Source organism: Symphalangus syndactylus, chromosome 9, assembly GCF_028878055.3.
Source record: "Symphalangus syndactylus isolate Jambi chromosome 9, NHGRI_mSymSyn1-v2.1_pri, whole genome shotgun sequence".
Taxonomy (NCBI): Eukaryota; Metazoa; Chordata; class Mammalia; order Primates; family Hylobatidae; genus Symphalangus; species Symphalangus syndactylus.
Window position 1 is genome coordinate 30,075,158 of NC_072431.2, and position 22,346 is coordinate 30,097,503.

At 50.7% G+C, this 22,346-nt stretch overlaps 4 protein-coding genes across 13 annotated transcripts; 2 read left to right on the forward strand and 2 right to left on the reverse strand.

The window, feature by feature from the left end:
• Window positions 1–11: 11 nt before the first annotated feature.
• On the forward strand, window positions 12–3,959 carry PSME2 (proteasome activator subunit 2). 2 transcript variants are annotated; one of them, XM_055291705.2, is made up of 11 exons: window positions 12–776; window positions 1,071–1,103; window positions 1,556–1,618; window positions 1,863–1,949; window positions 2,055–2,085; window positions 2,173–2,270; window positions 2,860–2,928; window positions 3,069–3,136; window positions 3,299–3,353; window positions 3,653–3,739; window positions 3,835–3,959. In XM_055291705.2, exons 1-11 carry the CDS (start codon window positions 729–731, stop codon window positions 3,913–3,915), a joined length of 720 nt encoding a protein of 239 aa, XP_055147680.1. In that variant the 5' UTR covers window positions 12–728; the 3' UTR covers window positions 3,916–3,959. The 2 variants fall into 2 exon arrangements, with proteins under 2 accessions (XP_055147680.1, XP_055147681.1); XM_055291706.2 differs by lacking the exon at window positions 1,071–1,103 and having other exon boundaries at window positions 649–776.
• Window positions 3,960–4,588: 629 nt separating this feature from the next.
• EMC9 (ER membrane protein complex subunit 9) lies at window positions 4,589–8,147 on the forward strand. 7 transcript variants are annotated; one of them, XM_063609339.1, is made up of 6 exons: window positions 4,589–4,797; window positions 5,799–6,008; window positions 6,150–6,226; window positions 7,496–7,565; window positions 7,656–7,750; window positions 7,914–8,147. In XM_063609339.1, the coding sequence occupies exons 2-6, from the start codon at window positions 5,811–5,813 to the stop codon at window positions 8,098–8,100; spliced, it is 627 nt and encodes a 208-aa protein (XP_063465409.1). In that variant the 5' UTR covers window positions 4,589–4,797; window positions 5,799–5,810; the 3' UTR covers window positions 8,101–8,147. The 7 variants fall into 7 exon arrangements, with proteins under 7 accessions (XP_063465409.1, XP_055147683.1, XP_055147684.1 ...); XM_055291709.2 differs by lacking the exon at window positions 4,589–4,797 and adding an exon at window positions 4,868–5,677; XM_055291708.2 differs by lacking the exon at window positions 4,589–4,797 and having other exon boundaries at window positions 4,867–6,008.
• On the reverse strand, window positions 8,148–11,648 carry PSME1 (proteasome activator subunit 1). Of its 3 annotated transcripts, XM_055291702.2 has the most exons (12): window positions 11,285–11,648; window positions 10,809–10,981; window positions 10,093–10,125; window positions 9,905–9,967; window positions 9,679–9,789; window positions 9,545–9,590; window positions 9,313–9,410; window positions 8,993–9,061; window positions 8,847–8,914; window positions 8,711–8,765; window positions 8,550–8,636; window positions 8,148–8,371 (listed from the first exon to the last, which is right to left on the reverse strand). In XM_055291702.2, the coding sequence occupies exons 1-12, from the start codon at window positions 11,460–11,462 to the stop codon at window positions 8,291–8,293; spliced, it is 1,062 nt and encodes a 353-aa protein (XP_055147677.2). In that variant the 5' UTR covers window positions 11,463–11,648; the 3' UTR covers window positions 8,148–8,290. The 3 variants fall into 3 exon arrangements, with proteins under 3 accessions (XP_055147677.2, XP_055147678.1, XP_055147679.1); XM_055291703.2 differs by lacking the exon at window positions 11,285–11,648 and having other exon boundaries at window positions 8,847–8,875; window positions 10,809–10,968; XM_055291704.2 differs by lacking the exon at window positions 11,285–11,648 and having other exon boundaries at window positions 8,542–8,636; window positions 10,809–10,967.
• A 3,046-nt stretch (window positions 11,649–14,694) lies between these two features.
• On the reverse strand, window positions 14,695–22,011 carry FITM1 (fat storage inducing transmembrane protein 1). Its single transcript, XM_055291737.2, has 2 exons — window positions 15,715–22,011; window positions 14,695–15,333 (listed from the first exon to the last, which is right to left on the reverse strand). Exons 1-2 carry the CDS (start codon window positions 15,978–15,980, stop codon window positions 14,721–14,723), a joined length of 879 nt encoding a protein of 292 aa, XP_055147712.1. The 5' UTR covers window positions 15,981–22,011; the 3' UTR covers window positions 14,695–14,720.
• Window positions 22,012–22,346: the final 335 nt, after the last annotated feature.

The following is a 22,346-nucleotide window of genomic DNA, read 5'->3' on the forward strand; positions in this document are numbered from 1 at the left end:
CCGCCTTCCCCGAATCTGGTTCCACCCCTTCCGGATAGCCCCAGGCGCGGGGTTATCCTATTCAGCTCAAAACCTTTCTTTTTCTAGCTGGTCCAGTCCGGTACGCTCCGGGCCTCACCGGGGAAGTCCCACCCTGCAGGGGAACCGACTCTGGCCGGGCCTAGCTCCTCTCAAGCGAGTCCCGCCCCATCTCCGGTCTGTCCTGAAGGCAGAGGGAAGACCCTCACCCAAACCCTGCCCGCTCCCTTCTAAGGGCGGCTAGTCCTTCTCCACCCCAGGCGCTCCCTCTGGCTGCCCCTCCTAGACGCTCTGATCTCTCTCCGTCCGCTACTTGCGGTCGAGCCTTCTTGGGGGAGCCCCGCCACTGAATACCCACTTTGCCATACTCCCACCTCTCTTACCCCAACCCTGGACTTCCCGTTGGCCCTAGCTATAAGCCCCGCCCCTCTCCGAGGGACAGCCCCCGCTCCAGTCTCCGCGGTCCCACTCACCCTAGCCCCTCCCTTGGGCAGCCCCTGGGCTTGTGACCCAGCCAGCACCGCCTCTCCTAGTGGCAACTGGCTGGGAATGGCTGAGGGGCTACCTACTGCTTGCGGCCTGCCAGGGGTAGGAGGGGGGCGGAAAGAAGAAAGGGGGCGGGGTTGAGGGGGGCGGGCCTGGACCTGGGGAGTGAAAGCGAAAGCCCGGGCGACTAGCCGGGAGACCAGAGATCTAGCGACTGAAGCAGCATGGCCAAGCCGTGTGGGGTGCGCCTGAGCGGGGAAGCCCGCAAACAGGTAATGGGGAATCGGAGGCCAGGAAGGGGTCATAGAACCCTCTTGGGTGGAGGCCAAGTTGGGTGGTTCAGGGGACCAAAGCAGTGCCAGAGAACTCCCCCAATCTCGCTAGTGCCTTCTCTTCTCGGGGATTCCCAGATTCCTGCGCTCTGACTGCAGTAAGCAGGAGCTTCCAGGGAAAACTAGTTTGTGGTGAGAAAGGCCTGAGCCACAGTTCGAGGGCACCCTGTTGTGGGTGGAAGCTTTTGACAACCCAGACCCTTAACCAACATCCGGGTACTGCTCTCTGTGTAGGTGGAGGTCTTCAGGCAGAATCTTTTCCAGGAGGTAAGTCTCTGGATTTGAGCGATTTGACCCAGAATCTTGGACCAATACTTGAGGTCCAATACTTGGACCAATACAACAGCCTCTCAGAATGATCCCCCAAGTCACCCTAGACTTAACCCTACTTCCCTTACCAAGCCTTCACCCAAAGTAACCCCGGAATTATTGATAGCTACCTTTAATCTGACCTTTCTTATGACTCTCCCGACTTCTGGCACTTCCCCCCTCTTTTGATGTGGAGGAAAAAAACCATGGCTTCCAAAGCAGGAATATCACAGTCCTAACCTTGGTTCTGCCACTTACCAGTTTGGGCAAGTCCTTTCATTTTCAGGTCTTCGGTTTCCTCATTTGCAAGTCTTGGACCCAGTGATTTCCAAAGGCCCTTCCAGTTCCATTTGTCAGACATCTCATTGAGCATATTCTGTGATTCCCCTCCCTTGCAATGTAACCCACAGGCTGAGGAATTCCTCTACAGATTCTTGCCACAGAAAATCATATACCTGAATCAGCTCTTGCAAGTGAGTAGTGTGGGCCCCTCCTGCCCCATCCCATGTCCTCTATCCCCTTTGCCCACCCTCTCTAGCTAACAACTGGATTCAGCATGCAGAGAATAGTTTCAAATAGTGGATTAGGAACATTAGGATGGTGTGAGGCATGAGCCTAGGTTGGGAGGCAGAGGGCAAGTGGGATGTATGGAGGGAAGGCTGTGACCTAGGATGAGGGGAAGAGGCTGGGCAGCCCTTGACAGTGAGCTCTGTGCAGGAGGACTCCCTCAATGTGGCTGACCTGACTTCCCTCCGGGCCCCACTGGACATCCCCATCCCAGACCCTCCACCCAAGGATGATGAGGTGAGGCACTCAGGGTGCAGTACTTGGACTATAAACCCAATGGAGCAGATAGCCCTTCAACCTCTGTGACTTTTCTAAAGCTACTTTCCCCCCTTTTTGCCTTAGATGGAAACAGATAAGCAGGAGAAAAAAGAAGGTAAGAGAGATAAGAGGTGACTAGGGAAGGGGAGATGGCACATTGACTACTGGATGAGAAAGGGCCTGAATCCCCTCTTTCTCACAGTCCCTAAGTGTGGATTTCTCCCTGGGAATCAGAAAGTCCTGTCCCTGCTTGCCCTGGTTAAGCCAGAAGTCTGGACTCTCAAAGAGAAATGCATTCTGGTAAGCCTGGGAAATGGGGGAAGCAGAAAGAGAAGACACACAAGGTGAGGCCCTGGACTCCTCCGTAGATACAAGTCCTTCATACAGAGACCTAGTCCTGAAAAAGAAAACTTCCTTCTGTGCCTTGGGCTTAGATCCCCTTTGTTCTCCTCGTTCTGTTAGACCTCTCTTATCACAATGGTACCCCCAAAATTAGAGACTGTGCAGTATCCACTCTGTAACCTCAGAACCTACTGCTGTATTGGGTTCATAGTAGAGGTGGTATGATATAGTGAGTGAATTGTTTTAAAAGATTGGACCCTAGAGAGAGACTGCTTAGGTTCAAATCGTGATTCTATCAGTTACCTAGCTGGTAACCTTAAGTAAGTCACTTAGACATTCTGTGACTCAGTTTTTTCATCTGTTAAATGGGTACAATAAATACTTATCTCTGAAGGTTGCCGCGATGATTAAATGAAATAAATACATGGCACAGTACCTGGTACGTAATAAGTACCCAATTAAATATAACTATTTTTTAGGAAGTGACAGTAATAGGAAGAACTTAGTATGTTTGTTGAATATTCTTACATGATGCCTCTTAACCCAGGTGATTACATGGATCCAACACCTGATCCCCAAGATTGAAGATGGAAATGATTTTGGGGTAGCAATCCAGGTAAGAAAAGGGTAACTGAAGACACTTAGAGTGGGGAGAGCCTCGGGGGGTGAGCTAGACATGAACCAGGAGGAGGAGGAAGATAGTATATGAAATGGGGAGGACATGAAGTGTTGTCTTTGCCTCCCGTGTCACCACAGGAGAAGGTGCTGGAGAGGGTGAATGCCGTCAAGACCAAAGTGGAAGCTTTCCAGACAACCATTTCCAAGTGAGGGCAGCTGGAGGACCAGCACTGGGGGCAGTAGGAGCATTTCTTTGGGACCCCCAAAGCTGGGCAACCCCATCAGGATGATGGGAGACTTTGGGAAGGGTCTGAGGGAGTACATCTCCCTGAACACTCATTCCTGTGGTATTCCCTTGCTTCTGGCAGGTACTTCTCAGAACGTGGGGATGCTGTGGCCAAGGCCTCCAAGGAGACACATGTAGTGAGTAGATAGTCCACCAGCCTTTTAGCTGGGGGTGGGACGAGGAGGTGTGGAGGAAGAAGTCCTCCTTGTCTTGTGACTTTCCTAATATGGAGAATATTAAGCTAAAAGCATTGCCTAGAAAAACTGGTTTGGGCTTCAACAACCTTGACCCTTTTCTCTGCTCAGTCCTTTGGGATCCTATTTCTTGGTGCTAAGAAGGGGTTCATTCTCAAGTTAACCTATTTCCTATAAAAGGAAACCAGACTCATGTCCCAGCCTCCCATAGGACTGACTCAGCTTTGCCTCCCACATTGCAGATGGATTACCGGGCCTTGGTGCATGAGCGAGATGAGGCAGCCTATGGGGAGCTCAGGGCCATGGTGCTGGACCTGAGGGCCTTCTATGTGAGTGTGGAGTAAGGCTTTAGGGGAGGTGGATGAGTGGGGGCGGGCAGGGGATTGGCTGAGAACCTGACTGTTGCACTCTGGCCTTCTCCCAGGCTGAGCTTTATCATATCATCAGCAGCAACCTGGAGAAAATTGTCAACCCAAAGGGTGAAGAGAAGCCATCTATGTACTGAACCCAGGACTAGGAGGAAAATAAATGATCTATATGATGTGTGGATTCCCTTCTGGCATGTGTCATTCATTCAAAAAGCATTTATTGAGTGGCACGTATGTCCAGACTGAAGATGAATGTGGTGGGAAGGGGTGGGTGTCACGAAGACAAAGATTAATTAGATGCCCACTGTAATCTTAAGAGGTCCTCCAGAGGAATAGGGTGGGGATTGTTACATGCCATGGCAGCCATGCAGATAACCTGTATTTTGGAATGTAACAGTATTATTTTCATCCAGAGGTCTCAGGAATTATTGGAAGACATGGCATTTGCACAGAGCCCTTATGGGAATAATCAGGCTTTGGATAGACAAGGGGAAAGTTCTGTGGTCAACATCAGGAATGAAGAAAGAAAGAATCCTCATCAGTTTAGGAAAAGCCTAGAAGGAGAATGAGGTTTCACTGGGAGAACTATGGAGAACTACGGATGAATGATTGGACTCCTTTTTTTTTTTTTGAGATGGAGTCTTGCTCTGTTGCCCAGGCTGGAGTGCAATGGCATGATCTTGGCTTACTGCTACCTCTGTCTCCCGGGTTCAAGCAATTCTCCTGCCTCAGCCTCCTGAGTAGCTGGAATTACAGGCATGTGCCACCACACTTGGCTAATTTTTTTTTTTTTTTTTTTTTTTAGTAGAGACGGGGTTTCTCCATGTTGGCCAGGCTGGTCTCGAACTCTTGACCCCAGGTGATCCACCTACCTCGGCCTCCCAAAGTGCTGGGATTACAAGGCGTGAGCCACCGTGCCAGGCCTGGACTCCTTAAGGGCTGGGAGGGGAAAAAATAATGCTTCCAAGGCATTGTGGTGAAGGAAATACATCGCAGGACATTATGGGAAGGATGAATCTGTAAGTTTTTCTTACTGTCCTCCCCCATACCCCCTTCAGCCAATCACTGTCTTTATCTCTGCTTTTAAAGATTCAGCCGTGGGCTGGTGGTAGAGACAAGGGTTCCTTTGCTGTGATCTTGCTATAAACTCCATGGGATTGTTCTTTAATTCAGGGCCTTATCCTGTCATAAAATATGAGATAAGAATGTGCTGCGAAGCACTAGACAGGCTGGAAGCCTGCTCCCATACATATGTCATTAAATCCTTAAAGGAACATGGGCAAAAGATAAACCAAGGGCAAGAAAACCTGCAGTCGCGAAGGCAACACGGTCCATTAGTAAGTGACAGAGCCGACCTAGAGTACAGATCCACTCATCCCGTAATAGGCGCAAGGCGATCTGCTTTGCCCGCAGCGCTCCGGGACACCCGGCTACGGGTTAGCGCTCCATCCCCGGGGCTCTGCGGAGCCGGTAGTAGTGGGCAACACAGGTAACAGGCAAAGCCAACCGCCAACCGAGAGCGGAAGTCGGGGAACCTAGCCAATAAGAGTGCGGGCAATTTTCTTTGCTTCACAATGGTGGGTTCTTTCCAGTCCGCTGGAGACAAAGGCGGGGCAACGTTGGGGCGCGGCCGCTGATTGGACAAATTGAAAGCCTTTAGCCCTATCAAGGAGCACCACGTGGGCGGGACTCCAGGAGCCAGTTCTGCAGGGAGCTGCAGCTTGGTCTGTCTCCCAGGCAGGCGCTGAGTCGCCGCCGCCAGCTGGGGGCGCGGGAAGGCGGGGCTCGGATGCAATCGGGACCTCCTCCTGGGCTGGGCCGGGGGCAGACTCCCGGACCCAGGGCGCCGGGAGACGGCGGGCTACCTGCGAGTCGAGTTAGCGTTGTCGCCGAACCGAAGTGAGAGGGCACGGGGAAGGGTCAAAGAGCGTACCGAAGCGCTGGAGGGAGCTTCACGGACGCGAGTTAGGCACCGGCTCGCCTAATCCGGTACTAATCCGGCTTGCTGCTTCCCGTCCAGGCCTCGCTCGCCATGGGGGAAGTGGAGATCTCGGCCCTGGCCTACTTGAAGATGTGCCTGCATGCTGCCCGGTACCCACACGCCGCAGTCAACGGGCTGTTTCTGGCGCCAGCGCTGCGGTCCGGAGAATGCCTGTGCCTCACCGACTGTGTGCCCCTCTTCCACAGCCACCTGGCCCTGTCCGTCATGTTGGAGGTCGCCCTCAACCAGGTGCCTCCGTTGGATGCCCATCCCCCACCGCGAACCCACCCAACACCCCAGCCCAAGTTCATCCCCGGTCCCTTGGCAGCAGTGAGCATCCACAAAGTCAGCAGCACAATTTAATTACTGATGGCCTCTTTCCTACGACAGGTGGATGTGTGGGGAGCACAGGCTGGTTTGGTGGTGGCTGGTTACTACCATGCCAATGCAGCTGTGAATGATCAGAGGTGAGTGGCGTAGCCAGAGGAAGAAGGAAAGGATTATGGCGGGTTGGGGGTTGGAGGAATAGAGGGCGAGGATGCGTGGGGCGGTGGGCGGGGCGGGGGCGCACAAGATGAACAAAGGTCATTCCTTTTATCTTTCCTTCATCAAACGCTTAGGAGCAGGGGCTTTACACCAGGCACTATGCTGGTTACTGGAGTGAGAAAATATAAAAATGAATAGGACAGAGCCCTGCCCTGGAGTGCCGTTAGGGCGGGGAGGACAACTGTGTATCAACAGACTGATTTTTTTTTTTTTTTTTTGAGACGGAGTCTCCCTCTGTCTCCCAGGCTGGAGTGCAGTGGCGCAATCTCGGCTCACTGGAACCTCCACCTCCTGGATTCAAGCGATTCTTCTGCTTCAGCCTCCCGAGTAGCTGGGATCACAGATGAGCGCCACCATGCCCAGCTAATTTTTATATATATATTTTTTATTTTTATTTTTTTATTTTTAGTAGAGATGGGGTTTCTCCGTGTTGGCCAGGCTGGTCTCGAACTTCACCTCAGGTGATCCACGCGCCTCGGACTCCCAAAGTGCTGGGATTACAGGCGTGAGCCACCACTCTCGGCCAACAGACTGATCTTGCTTTAACTGAGGTGTCCCCCAGGGGCTGAAAGAACAGAGAAATCCCAACCACTAACTTCAAAAATAAGGCAGTTTCCTTATACATATAGGAAAAGACAATTATATATATATATTAATCATATACATGAAGCAATTAGAGGTACTGTTTTGTAATTTTCGTTTCTCCCTCACTTAATAAATACTTGACATCATCCCATTTCCACACCAAGATCTACCTTTCCCTAACAGCTGTATAGTCTGAATGTGGATGTACTCTAATTTATTTAATGCTTTAAACATTGAGGTTGTTTCCAGTGTTTTATTACAGACGCTGTCCTATAATTACCATAAATTCTTTATAAGTAGAATTTCTGGGTTGGCATATGTATGGTATGTATACAGTTTCAATTTGGATGGTTATGCCAAATTACCTTCCAAAAAGACCACCTTTGGTTTCCACTCTCACCAGCAATATCTGAGCACCTGTTTCCCACAGCACTCAAGCATCAAGCAGTCGTGCATCAAGCATCCAGCAGGCCCGATCCCCGCAGGCCACCTACAGGGAAAGGCCACAGCTGCGCCCACATCTATGAGATCTGGGAGGCCCAGCTCAAATGGATGGGTTTTGCCCACAGTTGGCTCCTCACTCCTCTGGTCTTCCCTCTACACAGCCCTGGGCCCCTGGCCTTGAAAATTGCTGGGCGAATTGCAGAATTCTTCCCTGATGCAGTACTTATTATGGTGAGGCTTGGGTTTCTGGGTGGGGAGGTGAAAAGAAAGTAGGGTGGGGGGACCCTTGAAACTCTCACTTGCACATCTTTGTCCACTCAGTTGGATAATCAGAAACTGGTGCCTCAGCCTCGTGTGCCCCCGGTCATCGTCCTGGAGAACCAAGGTCTCCGCTGGGTCCCTAAGGATAAGAACTTGTGAGTACCCCACTCCCTCTACCTCTTCTTAGAAGCCCAAGGCTCCTGGGTCTCCTCTGTCCTTGGCCCTGCCCTAAGGGTCTTTTTCTGGACCCAGTCTCTGTTAAGTCTGTGTCTGGACCCACTACTTGCTGTTTGACCTCCATGGGGGTTACTATTTCAGAGTGATGTGGAGGGACTGGGAAGAGTCACGGCAGATGGTGGGAGCTCTACTGGAAGATAGGGCCCACCAGCACCTTGTGGACTTTGACTGCCACCTTGATGACATCCGGCAGGACTGGACCAACCAGCGGCTCAACACTCAAATCACCCAGTGGGTTGGTCCCACTAATGGAAATGGAAATGCCTGAGCCAGGGCCAGCGGGGTCCGGATCCAATAAAGAGACTTGGGCTGATAGGCAGTGGTATAACTATATTTATTGTGCCTGGGAGGCAAGGTGAGGGAAAAATCTCAACAGAAGCAAGTTTGGGGAAAATCTGGAGTCCCCAGTAAAAAGCAGGAAGGTCTCTGCTGTAATCACAGAATGGGAGAGAGGGCTCTCAATAGATCATTCCCTTTGTTTCTCCCCTGGGCTTCTTGAGCTTCTCGAAGTTCTTCAGGATGATGTCATATAACACAGCCTACAGGGCCAGGGAGGAGTAGAGGTCAGTCAGAGGCCTCCAGTGGCTCTGTGCCCCATTTCTAGCCCTGTGGAGAAGCTGAGCTTTGTTACCCTTAACCCCTAGCCTGCAGGGTCAGGGAGTGGTTGGCCTGGGGAAGCTGCCTCTGCCCACCCCTGCCCTGCCCTCGCCTCCTCACATAAGCATTGCGGATCTCCATGACCATCAGCCGGATGTCCCGGTACTCTGCCTCATCCAGCTCGTGCACCAGCTGCCGATAATCACCCTGTGGGAAGCTCGGGTCAGGCCTGACCTTACATGTGTCCTTCCCCCATGCAGCCTGACCTGGGCCTCACCTACCACATGGGGCTGCTTGGCTGCTTTAGTCACTGCATCACCACGCTCAGAGAAATACCTGTGGATGGAGAAGTGTGTATGGAGTAGAAGAAGGAGGTCTCTCAAAACAAAAACAGTGTGCACATGGGTGGTCACTCACTTAGAGATTTGAGTGTGGAAGCCTTCTAGCTTGGTGTGGAGGCTAGTCATCAGCTCAAACACCTTCTCCTAGGGAAAAAAAGCAAGGGGGAAAGTGGAAGGAAGCATGGCCTAGAAAAGAGCAGGGAAGTGGGGTAGCGCTCTCACCTGAACAGCCACTCCAAAATTGTTACCATCCTCAATCCGAGGTATCTGCAGCTGCAACCAGGTGGTGACCTGGGAAGAGGGAATGGCATAATGCCATATCAGCCCTCTACCCAATTCCCAGTTTCATATTCTCCCTTGCTTCACTCCCCACACTGGGTGGAGGTGTGCCAGGTCTATCCTGAGCCCCAGGGCCTGGACTTCTGGTTTCACTTGCTGTGCCCTCTCTTGCTAAAGCCTGGCAAGTGCCAGGCCCTAAATGGCAGGGACCAGGAGGACAATGGTTTGACTTGAAGCCTGAGAGTTGAAGGGGGAGGGCTTACCAGGTTGAGCTGCTCAATGACATCCTTGATCTCAGGCTTCAAGCGCTGCAGAAGGAGCACGATCTTTTCATTGCAGTTCACTGGGCCACAGGGAGGACCTACAGAGTGAGCAACGGGTCAGTCACGTGATTGAGCCTGTGTGAGGGGCGAAGGGGAGAGTGGAAAGAAATCCTTAGGAGGAGCTCCTGTGAGTGGGACTCAAGTCTCTTCCCACCATTGTGGTTTCAAGTACCTTTGTCTTCATCCTCCCCCTTCTTCTTTTCATCTTTGTCTTCCTTCTGCAGAAAGAGAGGGGCTCATGAGAGTTAGGACTAAGACTGATTACCCCCATGGTTGGATCCCTTCTCCCAGGTCTTCCCAGTTTGCCTCCTGCTGTTTCTTCCGCTCCTCTTTCTCTTTCTCCTTGACTGGATCAGGCACTGGGATGTCCAATGGGGCCTTCAGATTGCTCAAGTTGGCTTCATTGAGAGCTGGCTCCTGGTGTAGGGTGGGAGGAGGGCTAGAGGTGAGGGAGTTCCTCTCATCTCACTCTCACAGCCCCCAGACTCTTCTCTTGGCCTTTACTCCCTAGCTCCCTGCCCAGCTGCAGTACCTTTAAAAATGCATCCAGCTCAGAAATCTTCTTGGGGAAATAGCTCCCAAGCAGGTTCTCTGTCTGTTTGTGAGGTGAGGGTGGAGGAGGATGGGAGTCAGCATCAAATGCCCGTCCTAGGTAGTGAGGCAGGATTGAGCAGTAGGAGTTGGGCAGGGGTGGGGCCGCGCTGATGGGGCATGTCTTACCTTGGTACAGAGGTCCTCACGAAACACATCCACCTGTAGGGCACACGCATCCCTTCAGAAACTTGGCTTTAAGGCCAGTTCATTTGAGGACAGTTCCCTTAGGGTTATGTAGGGCCTGACCTGGGGAAGGGTGGAGGGGATGCCTCTAAGGCCAGACCTGAAGAAAGCGAGATGGATGCCTGTAGGGTGGGTTGGGGTGGTGGAGGAGGTGGATCTCTGCAGACCTGGATCTACCGAGAGTGGAGTGGGTATCCCTGGGGCTGGATACGGGGGATGAGAACATTCCTGGCGGTGAAGGGCCAGTGTTCACGTGAGAACAGATCCCTGGGGTCGCCTGGCAGGTGTGACGAGGGGTGCTGAGAGCCCTCTGCGAGTAGGACAGGGACGGGGTGGGCCCCGGGACCCTCCCTGAGGGAAAGGCCAGAAGGTAGCTGGGGCAGTCCCGCACCCAGTCTGTGTGTGGCCCCGGCTCCAGGCCAGCGGAGTTCCCCTCCACGCCAGCTCTCCGCTTCACCTCACCCCGCAGAACCACGGCCGCCTCGCCTCTCCCGGCAGGCAGCAGTCGCCGCCCTCCCCGGGGCGCAGGTGCTCCGGGCGCACCAGCTCGGCCGACTGCCCCCAACTCGCGTGGGAGCCTGGGGGGCGGGTCGGGGATGCCCCCGGCCGCTCGAGCCACGCCTCCCCAGTGGGCCCTTTCTAGACCCCGCGGCGCTCACCTTGGCTTGGGCCTCGGGCTGGACTCTGAGCATGGCCATGACCGGGACGGGGGGCCTAGCGCCGCACGAGGAGAGGAGTGGGCACAGCGAAGGGAAAGCGAAAGCGGCGCTCGCACCCTGCTCGGCCTTCCTGGGTAGTGGGGCGGGGAGGGCTGGAGGAGGCGGGGTCAGCCCTGCCAGGGAAGGGGCGGTGCCGCAGAGGAGGGGGGTGGGTGAGGCTCCCCCTAGCGCGCACAGGCGCTCTTCACCCACCCTCCCCGCGCCGCCTCGCGAGGGCCAGCTTCCAGGCTCCCCACCTCCGCCGGCCCGGTCCCCGCCTCCCCGCCTCCCCGCCCTCCTCTCGTCCCCGCCTCCCGCCTCCCGCCACCTGCCGCCCGCCGCCTGAGGACGCCGGGTCCGGGTCCTCCCATCGCCAAGCCCAAGCCAGTCTCTCCGCTCCCCGCCTTCCACCTCCCGCCTCCCAACTGGCTCCCCACCTGCTCTCTTCTTCCCCTGCTCCGCCTGGGACAGATAAGCTTTATTTAGGGCTCTTCCGTCTTTCCCCAGAGATGGAATAAGACTTGGCCTGTCTTTCCTAGCCTTGCTAGCGTGGGCCTCTGGCTCTGCCGACATCCTCCGCACCTGTAGCAACACCGGCACCAGAGCTGGCAGCATCCCTATCCAAGCCGGGACCAACTCTCTCCTGGACCACGGCTGCAGATGCCATTCTATAACCCACTCTCACGGAGCAGCGGGTTCATGCGTCTCTCTGGCTTAAAACCCTTTCTCAGCTGCCTGTTGACCTTTGAATGAAATCCAAAAGGCTGTCGCACCTGTCTCCCCTTTAAGTCCACTTTCTACTGCTTGCCCCTTCATTCATTACACTTGCAAATATTTGGGCTATTTGTTTCTCAAATGTGTCATGTTCATTCCTGCCTCAGGGCCTTTGCTCTTGCTAATAATCCCTTTGCCTAAAACACCCTTACCCTGGGTATTGTCATTCGGTTCTCCGTTTAGATGTCACCTCTTCAGAGAGAACTATTTTCATCATCCTCTATAAGGAACCTTCCTCCAAATCTATTACAAATCATCCTGTTTCAGTACATTCATAGCATTTACCTCTCTGATATTAGCCAGGATTTTTTTTTTTCAGGATAATTTACTGATTTAAACCAGGTTTTGGCAAACGTGTGTGTGTGTGTGTGTCTGTGTGTGTGTGTGTGTGTGTTGGGGGATGGAGTTTCGCTCTGTCGCCCAGGGTGGAGTGCAGTGGCACGATCTTGGCTCACTGCAACCTCCACCTCCAGGGTTCAAGCGATTCTCCTGCTTCAGCCTTCAGAGTAGCTGGGACTACAGGCGCGTCCCACCACGCCCGGCTAATTTTTTGTATTTTTAGTAGAGAGGGGGTTTCACCATGTTAGCCAGGATGGACTCGATCTCCTGACCGCGTCATCCGCCCGCCTCGGCCTCCCAAAGTGCTGGGATTACAGGCATGAGCCACCGCGTCTGGCCAACTTTTTCTATAAAGGGCCAGAGAGTAAATATTTTAGGCTATATAGGCCTTACAGTGTCTGTCTACTCAACTCTGCCATTGTAGTAGGAAAGCTGCCTTATGTAAATGAATTAGTATAGTGAGATCAACAAAATTTTATAGACACTGGAATTTGAATTTCATGTAATTTTCTCCTGTAATAAAATATTCTTATTCTTTTGCTTTTTCAACCATTAAAAAAATGTAAAAACGGCCAGGCACAGTGGCTCACGCCTGTAATCCCAGCACTTTGGGAGGCCAAGACAGGCAGATCACTTGAGGTCAGAAGTTCGAGACCAGCCTGGTCAACATGGTGAAACCCTGTTCCTACTAAAAATACAAACACTAGATGAGTGTGGTGCTGGGGGCCTGTAATCCCAGCTACTCTGGAGGCTGAGGCAGGAGATCGCTTGAACCTGGGAGGTGGAGGTTGCAGTGAGCCAAAATTGCACTCCAGCCTGGGCAACAGAGTGAGACTCTGTCTCAAAAAATATATAAAAATAAAATAAAAATAAAAATGTAAAAAACGTTTTACCTTTTTCTTTTAAAAAAATTTTTGTAGAGACAGGGTCTCACCATCTTGCCCAGGCTGGTCTCAAACTCGTGGGCTCAAGTGATCCTCTTGCCTCAGCCTCCCAAAGTGCTGGGATTACACTGCCATCACTGCCAGGTCTCTGCCTTTTAAAAAAATTATATATATATAAATATTACATTATACATAATATATAATATATGATATACATAATATATAATATATTATATATAATATACATAATATATAATATATTATATATTATGTATATTATATATAATATATAAATAATATATATTATATATAATAACATATATAATATATAAATATATATTATATATATATAATTATTAGCTCGCAGGTCATACAAAACTGGCCACAGGAGGGCCAAAGTTTGCTAATTCCTGGTTTAGAGGCTAGATGATATACCCATATTGTCTAGCTTTGTAATCATGGCTCCTCTGTTTATTAGTTGTGAACAAGTTACTTAACCTCTGTGTCTCAGTGTTTGCAACTGTACAATGGGAACACTACTATCTCAATTTTTTTTTTTTTTTTTTTTGCCAATCAAGATCAGTACAACCTACCTCATACTTTTATTGTTGTGAGGACCAAATGTGTTAATTTTTTTTTTGGAGACGGAGTTTTGCTCTTGTTGCCCAGGATGGAGTGCAGCGGCGCAACCTCAGCTCATTGCAACCTCCGCCTCCCGGGTTCAAGTGATTCTCCTGACTCAGCCTCCCAAGTAGCTGGGATTACAGGCACCCGCCACCACACCCAAGTAGTTTTTTTTTTTTTTTTTTTGTATTTTTAGTAGAGATGGAGTTTCACCATGTTGGCCAGGCTGGTTTTGAACTGCTGACCTCAAGTGATCTGCCCACCTCGGCCTCCCAAAGTTCTAGGATTATAGGCGTGAGCCACTGCGCCCGGCCATATGTGTTAACTTTTATAAAGAACTTACAGACACTTAGAACAGTGTCTGGCACAGAGTAAACGCAGTGCAAGTGTTTTGCTATTATTTGTGTGTCTATTATCTGCCTTCCCCAGTTAGCTCATATGCCTCCAAACAGCAGAAATCTTGTCTTATTTACATGGCATAGAACTATGCTCAGCTCAATAAACATTTGTTAAATAGATGAGCACATACAGACCCCCTACGGGGAAGACAGGGTACGAAGAGTCCCTGAGAGGAGTGCCCAGATAGGTAGGCCCCTGAAGAGAGGGAGTGGAGATTCAGTGGAGAAGGCAGGAAAAACAATCAAACAGGCTGGAGATGGAGCAACTGCTCAGCAAGGATGATGCCCACACCTAAGGGCACCATTACCTGCCTTAGAAGCACCATTCCGGCCGGGCGCGGTGGCTCAAGCCTGTAATCCCAGCACTTTGGGAGGCCGAGGCGGGCGGATCACGAGGTCAGGAGATCGAGACCACGGTGAAACCCCGTCTCTACTAAAAATACAAAAAATTAGCCGGGCGCAGTGGCGGGCGCCTGTAGTCCCAGCTACTCAGGAGGCTGAGGCAGGAGAATGGTGTGAACCTGGGAGGCGGAGCTTGCAGTGAGCCGAGATCGCGCCACTGCACTCCAGCCTGGGCGACAGAGTGAGACTCTGTCTCAAAAAAAAAAAAAAAAAAAAAAAAAGAAGCACCATTCCTGGATGTCTCAGTCCCCAGATAGCCTGAAGTCTGCAAAACTAGGAGACTGAAAGGACAGCTGGAGGGATGGTCAAGCATAAGGAAGGACATACAAGGTTGATGAGAGCAAGGAACAGCTGGGGAACCCTAGTGACTACCAGACCCTTTTCCCACCCTTTCAAGGACCCAACCAAATGATGAGAGGAGCCACAGCCAGGCCCGATGGCTTTTATTTCTTTCAGTTATGCTTGCGGCTGGAGTGGGGACGGGGGAAGAGCCCATGGCCTGGGCTCCCTGGAGACCAGGGCTGATGATACCAGCTGCCATAGGTGAGGTACCAGGCGAAGGTGCCCACTGCGGCGCCCACCACCTTGTGAGTGTACTGGTGGAAATAGATGACGGTACAGAGCAGCAAGAAGTTCCAGAGGCCCAGCAGCAGCACGTTCAGCAGGAAGACAAGGCGCAGGGGGGCGCCGGCAGGAAGCCCATGGGCTAGGTACTTGGCGAACACAGCTGCTTCCTCTGCCATGAGCAGGCAGCAAAAGGTGAGCAGGAAGGTGTGGGAGGAGACGGTGTAGCCTCGCCACTGGTGGCCGGCCGCCAGGCAGCTGCGGCGGTCAGGCAGCTCGTGGAGCAGCAGACCCTGGGGCAGTGGCTCGAAGCAGGAGCCAGTCAGGTCCTCGATGAGCAGGAAGGCCCGGCCGGCTCCCCGCCACACGGCTGCCCCCACCACCAGTCGGCTCAGGTGTCTGGCAGTTACTGCCACGCGCCGTGTAGCCAGGAACACCACCAGCAACACAAAGCCCCCTAAGAAGGTGCATGTCCAGCCCCAGGCTGAATTCACAAATTTTCTGTGGGCAAAGAGGGGAGACTATTGAGACCCCAAGCTCTATCTCCCACCCTGGTCTGTGCTCCCATCACTGCACTCTCCCCAACCCTACACATCATCACTGGTCCTCTTCTTGCTGTGCCCTTTACAGCCCCCAGTCATTTAAACTTTGCCATCTCCTTGGAGGACCATTCAGCATTCCAGGGTCCACATTTCCTCTTTAGTCCTGTTCCCGACTTCCCCTGTACCCCAGGGCTCTGTTCCCTTCCCCCTCCCCCGACCTTTTCCTCAACCTCCTAGCCTATTTTTAGTGTTCAGACTGGCAGGAGGACAGAAGCCTGGAGAAGGGAGCTAGGATCCCAGAGTGCACGGACCCGGCTCCCACAGCCTTGAGTGGACTCACATGTTGAAGAAGTTGCCGTGGCTGGCGAAGATAGTCCGAGGGTTGACATGGAACTGCAGAAGGGGCCCAAAGATGACCACTGCTGCCAGCCAGGCATGGTAGAGGCGCCGTAAGCAGGGGCTGCCCAGAAGGCGGGCGGCCTGTTCGCTTCCAAAGTACAGCAAGGCAGAGGCCACCCAGAGCAGCACCTTGACCAGGCAGCCCAGTAGTGCCTGGATTCGGGCCCCGGCCCCCGGCCCTGCCCCCACCACCGGCCCCCGCTCCATGTTCCCTCCCCTCCCCACTAACTGCTTGCTCTGCTGGGCAGCTGAGGAGGGGCTGATGGGGCCCCCTCTGGACAAGGATAGGCAGTGACAGGTGTCGCAGACACAAGGCAGAGCCCTGTTGGCAGCTGGCAGGCAGGGGAGAGGGGCGGGGGGCAGTAAGGGGCCAGGGTGGAGGTCTGCCACGTCAGCAGGGTCCTGGCCTCGGGTGTGTGGTAGTATGCATCCTGACAGCAGTCTGTGTCCTTTCCCGTTAGTCCTGTGTCCTTGGCTCCAACCATGTTCCAGTTCATGTCTCAGGGCCAGCTGTTCAGGGCTGTCCTTGTCCACAGTCTGCCAGGGTCTGCCAAAGTCCCTCTCCACCCACCCCTACTTTACCATTTGCTCCACAGGGAAATCAGAGGTCATGAAGATAAAAATAACCAAACCTTGAAAGTCGTTTTTTTAAAAAAAAGCTGTCAGTCTTATCATCAGTGTGATCTAGCCCTTCTCCTGGGGTTCTGAGCACAAGAGCCTACCAACAGCAGGATGCAGCAAGGTGGCTGTGCATAGCACTGTGGCCACCTTAGGCCTTGGGAGGCAGATCAGCAGAGGTATCCACTTCAGTGCTCTGTGACCCCAGCAGCTTGGCTCTGCCCTAGTTCCTGTCTGGATTGACGGTCTCTAAGGGACTAGTTTGGCCCAGGGCTGCTGTGTAAACTGGCGGTTTCATCTGTTGATCACGTTGACCCTCAGATCCCTAAAGATTAGGTTTACTCCCAGGTGACAGAGGTAGAGGAGACCCTAAAAGGGCAATTGCCAGACAGGAGTCAACTGAAACCTTAAGTTCCATCCTCCAACCAACTACCCTGGGCCTCGGGGATCTCCATACAAGCCTGCCCCCCCAGTCTGACTGCTGAGGCGGCGGCAGCAGGGCAGAGAGCCATCTACCCACGGAGAGTGTCTGTTAGTCAGTAACTGTTTCGAGATCACTTTTTCTTTCTTCCTCATTCCTCAAAACCAGTGGTGGGATTTCAGAGCACAGTGGAGGTAGTGAAAGGAATGAGCAAGCAAGGACACCTGAGTTCTGGGCCCAGCTGTGTGGCTTTAGGAAAATCAATGAACCCTCTTCAGTCCTCAGTAAATCAATTTCCTTTATAAATTGATCAAGACAGACTGGATAATCAATCAGATTCCTTCCAGATCCTAAAGCCCATACCTTGGAATAGTGACCTTCAACGAACCCTATAAAAGAATTTTGAACTAGGCGGGGCGTGGTGGCTCACGCCTATAATCCCAGCACTTTGGGAGGCTGAGGCGGGTGGATCGCCTGAGGTCAGGAGTTCGAGACCAGCCTGGCCAACATAGTGAAACCCTGTCTCTACTAAAAATAAAAAAATTAGCTGGGCGCAGTGGCAGGCGCCTGTAATCCCAGCTATTCTGGAGGCTGAGGCAGGAGAATCGCTTGAACCCAGGAGGCAGAGGTTGCAGTGAGCCGAGATTGTGCCATTGCACTCCAGCCTGAGCAACAAGAGCGAGACTCCATCTTAAAAAAAAAAACTCCCTCCCCTCATTTTTATTTATTAAAGTTTTATTATTTATTTTTTTGAAACAGTGTCTCACTCTTGCCCAGGCTGGAATGCAGTGTGCTATCATGGCTCACTGCAGCCTCAAACTCCTGGGCTCAAGTGATCATCTGCCCTAGCCTCCTGAGTAGCTAGAACTACAGGAATGCATCACCATGGTTAGTTAATTTATTTTTTATTTTTTGGCCAGGTGTGGTAGCTCATACCTGTAATCCCAGCACTTTGGGACCAACCTGAGGAGCCACAGGAGTTTGGGACCACCTTGAGCTGGTCTCACATAGGGAGACGCCATCTCTACAAAAATTTAAAAAATTAGCTGGGCATAGTGGCACGTGCCTGTAATTCCAGCTACTTGGGAGGCTGAAATGGGAGGATCACTTGGGCCCAGGAGGTTGACACTGCAGTGAGCCGTGATGGCACTACTGCACTCCAAGCCTAAGCAACAGAGTGAGACCTTGTTTCAATATTTATTTTGTAGAGACAAAGTCTCACTAAGTTGACCAGGCTGGTCTTGAACTCCTGGCCTCAGGTGATCTTCCTGCCTTGGCCTCCCAAAGTGGTGGGATTACAGGCATAAGCTACCATGCCTGGTCTCGTTGTGGTTTTAAATAGTTGCAAAGGACATAATTTCTAGTGTATTATATACTGACATTTCAAAATAAAACCATTATATCACTATTTCAAATGTATCCAATGAAATCTAAATACTACGGTGATTAGATACTTCACCATTATCCATTAAAACACGACAAGATTTTACATCAGAAATTATATTTCCATTCTACTCCCTCACAGAATTTATCCTAACATGTTTTTATGCTTGAAAGTCTTTTATTGACCATTTATCACATTTCTTTGCAAGAAAAGTAACTCAAAAAATTTAATTTTTTGTTTGTTTGTTTGAGATGGAGTCTCACTCTGTCTCCCTGGCTGAAGCATAGTGGCACGATCTCAGCTCACTGCAACCTCCGCCTCCTGGTTTCAAGCGATTCTCCTGCCTCAGCCTTCCGAGTAGCTGGGATTACAGGCGCCTGCCACCACCCAGCTAATTTTTTTTTTTTTTTTTTTTAGTAGACATGGGGTTTCACCATGTTGGCCAGGCTGGTCTCAAACTCCTGACCTAGTGATTCGCCTGCCTCAGCCTCCCAAAGTGCTGGGATTACACGCGTGAGCCACCATGCCCGGCCAAAAAATTTAATTTTTTATAGTTTCTGGGCCCGGTGTGGTGGCTCACACTTGCAATTCCAGTCCTTTGGGAGACTGTGGCAGGAGGATCACTTGAGCCCAGGAGTTCTAGACCATCCTGAGCAACACGGTGAAACTTTGTCTATACAAAACATACACAAATTAGCCAAGGATGGTGGCACCCACCCAGCTACTCACAAGGCTGAGATGGTAAGATCACTTGAGCCCAGGAATTTGAGGTTGCAGTGAGCAGTGATCACACCACTGCATTCCAAACCACTGCACTCCAGCCTGCGCAACAGAGCAAGACTGTCTCAAAACATAAAAATAAATAAAATTGAAATGTCCTGTGACCATAAAGCCCTAAGAGTTAATTTTTTTTCCTATGGATTCTATTTTCATTGTAACTGTTAGTAGTCTAAAATATATTATTAGTACATGAATACCTTAGTTTTTGGGGGTTTTCAGACAGGGTCACTTTCTGTCAGGAAAGTGAAACAGTCTTATTACTGATATGGAGAAAGTTTTAGTGGTCTGGGTAGAAGATTAAAGCAGCCACAACATTCTCTTAAATCAAAGCCTAATCTGGTGCCATGATCGCAGCTCACTGCAGCCTTGACCTCCCCGGTTCAAGTGATCCTCCTCTCGCGGAGCTGGGACTACAGGTGCAGGCCACCAAGTTTGGCTAATTTTTAAATTTTTTGCAGAGACGGGGTCTCACTATATTGCCCAGGCTGGTCTTAAACTCCTGGACTAAAGTGATCCTCCTGTCTTTGCCTAAAGTGCTGGGATTACAGAAGTGAGCTGCTGCACCTGTCCAGGAAAAGTTCTTAAAGGAAATTAAAAGGTACTACACTTCAGTGAACACATAAATGATACAAAAGTGAAATAGCCTTATTGCTGATATCAAGAAAGTTTTAGTGGTCTGGATGGAAGATCAAAGCAGCCACAGCATTCCCTTAAACCAAAGCCTAATTAATCCAGAGCAAGGCCCCAATTATTATTATTTTTTTTAAAAGACAGGGTCTTGCGTTGCTGCCCAGCCTGGAGTGCAATGGCATGATCATGTCTTACTGCAGTCTCAAACTCCTGAGCTCAAGCAATCCTCCTGCTCTGCCTCCTAAGTACCTGGGACTACATGTGCATGCCAACACTCACTATGTTGCCCACACTGGTCTCCAACCTTTGGCCTCAAGTGATCCTTCCATCTTGGCCTCCCAAAGTGCTGGGATTATAGGTGTGAGCTACTGGGCCCAGCCTATTCTCTTCAATACTATAAAGACTGAGAGTGGTGAGGAGGCTAGCAGAGGTTGGTTCATAATGCCCAAGGAAAGAAGCCACCTCCATAACATAAAAATGCAAGGTGAAGCAGCAAGTGCTGATATAGAAGCTGCAGCAAGTTATCCAGAAGATCTAGCTAAGATCATTGATGAAGGTGGCTACACTAAATAACAGATTTTCAAAGCAAACAAAACAGCCTTCTATTGGGAGAAGATGCCATATAGGAGTTTCACAGCTAGAGAGAAGTCAAGGCCTGGCTACAGAGCTTCAAAGGACAGACTAACTCTTTTTATTAGGAGATAATGCACCTGGTGATTTTAAGTTGAAACCAATCCTCATTTACCATTCTGAAAATTCTAGGGCCTTAGGAATTATGCTAAATGTATTCTGCTGTGCTCTATAAATAAAACAACAAAACCTGCATGACAGCACATATGTTTGCAGCATGGATTACAGAATATTTTAAGCTCGCTGTTAAGATCTACTCCGCAGAAATAAAGATTCCTTTCAAAATATTACTGCTCATTGACAATGCACCTGGTCACCTACAAACTCTGGAGATGTACAGGGAGACTAATGTTTTCATGCCTGCTAACACAACATCCATTCTGTAGCCCATGGATCAAGGAGTAATTCTGACTTGCAAGTTTTACTCTTTAAGAAATACATTTCGAACCCCATCTCTACAAAAAATAACAAAAACGAGCTGGATGTGGTGGTGTGTGCTGGTAGTCCCAGCTACTTGGGAGGCTGAAGCGGGAGGATCGCTTGAGTCCAGGGGAGGCAGAGGCTACAGTGAGCTGAGATCGCACCACTGCGCCTGACAGAGCAAGACCCTATCTCAAGAAAAAAAAAAAAGCATTTCGTAAGACTGCAGCTGCCAGAGCGATTCCTCTGATAGCTGTAGACAAAGTCAATTGAAAACCTTCTGGAAAGGATTCACCATTCCAGATGCCATTAAGAACATTCATGGCTAGGCACATAGGCACAGTAGCTTATGCCTATAATCCCAGCACTTTGGGAGGCTGAAGTGGGAGGATTGCTTGAGCCCAGGAGTTTGAGAATAGCTTGTGCAACAGGACGAAACCCCATCTCTACAGAAAACACAAAAATTAGCCAGGTGTAGTGGTGGGCATCTCTAGTCTCAGCTACTCAGGAGGCTGAGGTGGAGGACTGCTTGAACCAGGAGAGGTCCAGGCTGCAGTGAGCTGAGATCATGCCAGTGCACTCCAGCTTGGGTGACAGAGTGAGACCCTGTCTCAAAAAAACAAAAAACAAAACAAAATTTTTTTTTTTTTCCAGACGGAGTCTCACCCTGTGGCTCAGGCTGGAGTGCAGAGGTGTGATCTCAGCTCACTACAACCTCCGCCTCCCAGGTTCAAGCGATTCTCCTGCCTCAGCCTCCTGAGTAGCTGGGACTACAGGCGCCTGCCACCACACCTGGCTAATTTTTGTATTTTTAGTAGAGATGAGGTTTCACCATGTTGGCTAGGCTGGTCTTGAACTCCTGACCTCAGGTGATCCACTGCCTCGGCCTCCCAAAGTGTTGAGATTACAGGCATGAGCCACTGTGCCCAGCCTAAAAACAACATAACTTTTATATGCACTGGGAAACCAACAAAATTGACTCGCCTTATGCAGTATTCACTTTATTACAGTGGTCTGGAAATGAACTCGCAATATCTCCTAGGTATGCCTGTATAACAAACATTTTACATTATTTTGATAACATAAAATTGTATTGTAAATGCATCTCTTACTGAGAATGGATGGTCTGTGGGGTTTTGATCTAATGAAGCTGTAAGGATACTAACAATTTGAATTTCTCTCTTAATTTGGTGCCCTGGAAGTAACACAGGTTCTGGGTGAGATGGGTAGCACCTTAGGTAACTTTATCACTTGGCAGACGGGGAATGAAAAGAGTGGATAGGAAAGGAGATCTGGCATGGGAGTTTCACACTAGGTAGATCAATCTGAGGAATGAGAACACAGAAGCCAAGATCTGGACATTTATTTATTTATTATTTATTTTTGAGACAGGGTCTCACTCTGTCACCTAGGCTGGAGTACAGTGGCACAATCACGGCTCACCACAGCCTTGACCTCCTGGGCTCAGGTGATCCTCCCACCTCAGCCTCCTGAGCAGCTAGGACTACAGGCATGCGTCACCACATCTGGCTATTTTTTTTTTTTTTTTTTTTGAGACAGAGTTTTGCTCTTGTTGCCCAAGCTGGAGTGCAACGGCATGATCTCGGCTCACTGCACTCGGCTCACCTCTGCTCCCAAGTTCAAGCGATTCTCTTGCCTAAGCCTCCCGAGTAGCTGAGATTACAGGCAC

Excerpts from the sequence above, each read along its gene's own strand:
- PSME2 (XM_055291705.2), top strand. The coding sequence starts at position 729 with ATGGCCAAGCCGTGTGGGGTGCGCCTGAGCGGGGAAGCCCGCAAACAG. Across the intron at positions 1,950-2,054 it reads CTCCACCCAAGGATGATGAG|ATGGAAACAGATAAGCAGGA; the intron begins GTGAGGCACTCA and ends TTTTTGCCTTAG. Across the intron at positions 3,137-3,298 it reads TTCCAGACAACCATTTCCAA|GTACTTCTCAGAACGTGGGG; the intron begins GTGAGGGCAGCT and ends TGCTTCTGGCAG.
- EMC9 (XM_055291707.2), top strand. The coding sequence starts at position 7,212 with ATGGTATGTATACAGTTTCAATTTGGATGGTTATGCCAAATTACCTTC. Across the intron at positions 7,566-7,655 it reads CTGATGCAGTACTTATTATG|TTGGATAATCAGAAACTGGT; the intron begins GTGAGGCTTGGG and ends TTGTCCACTCAG. Across the intron at positions 7,751-7,913 it reads GTCCCTAAGGATAAGAACTT|AGTGATGTGGAGGGACTGGG; the intron begins GTGAGTACCCCA and ends TTACTATTTCAG.
- PSME1 (XM_055291702.2), bottom strand. The coding sequence starts at position 11,462 with ATGCTGCCAGCTCTGGTGCCGGTGTTGCTACAGGTGCGGAGGATGTCG. Across the intron at positions 9,062-9,312 it reads TCATTGAGCAGCTCAACCTG|GTCACCACCTGGTTGCAGCT; the intron begins GTAAGCCCTCCC and ends CCCTCTTCCCAG. Across the intron at positions 8,766-8,846 it reads TTCCACACTCAAATCTCTAA|GTATTTCTCTGAGCGTGGTG; the intron begins GTGAGTGACCAC and ends CTCCATCCACAG.
- FITM1 (XM_055291737.2), bottom strand. The coding sequence starts at position 15,980 with ATGGAGCGGGGGCCGGTGGTGGGGGCAGGGCCGGGGGCCGGGGCCCGA. Across the intron at positions 15,334-15,714 it reads CACGGCAACTTCTTCAACAT|AAAATTTGTGAATTCAGCCT; the intron begins GTGAGTCCACTC and ends CTTTGCCCACAG.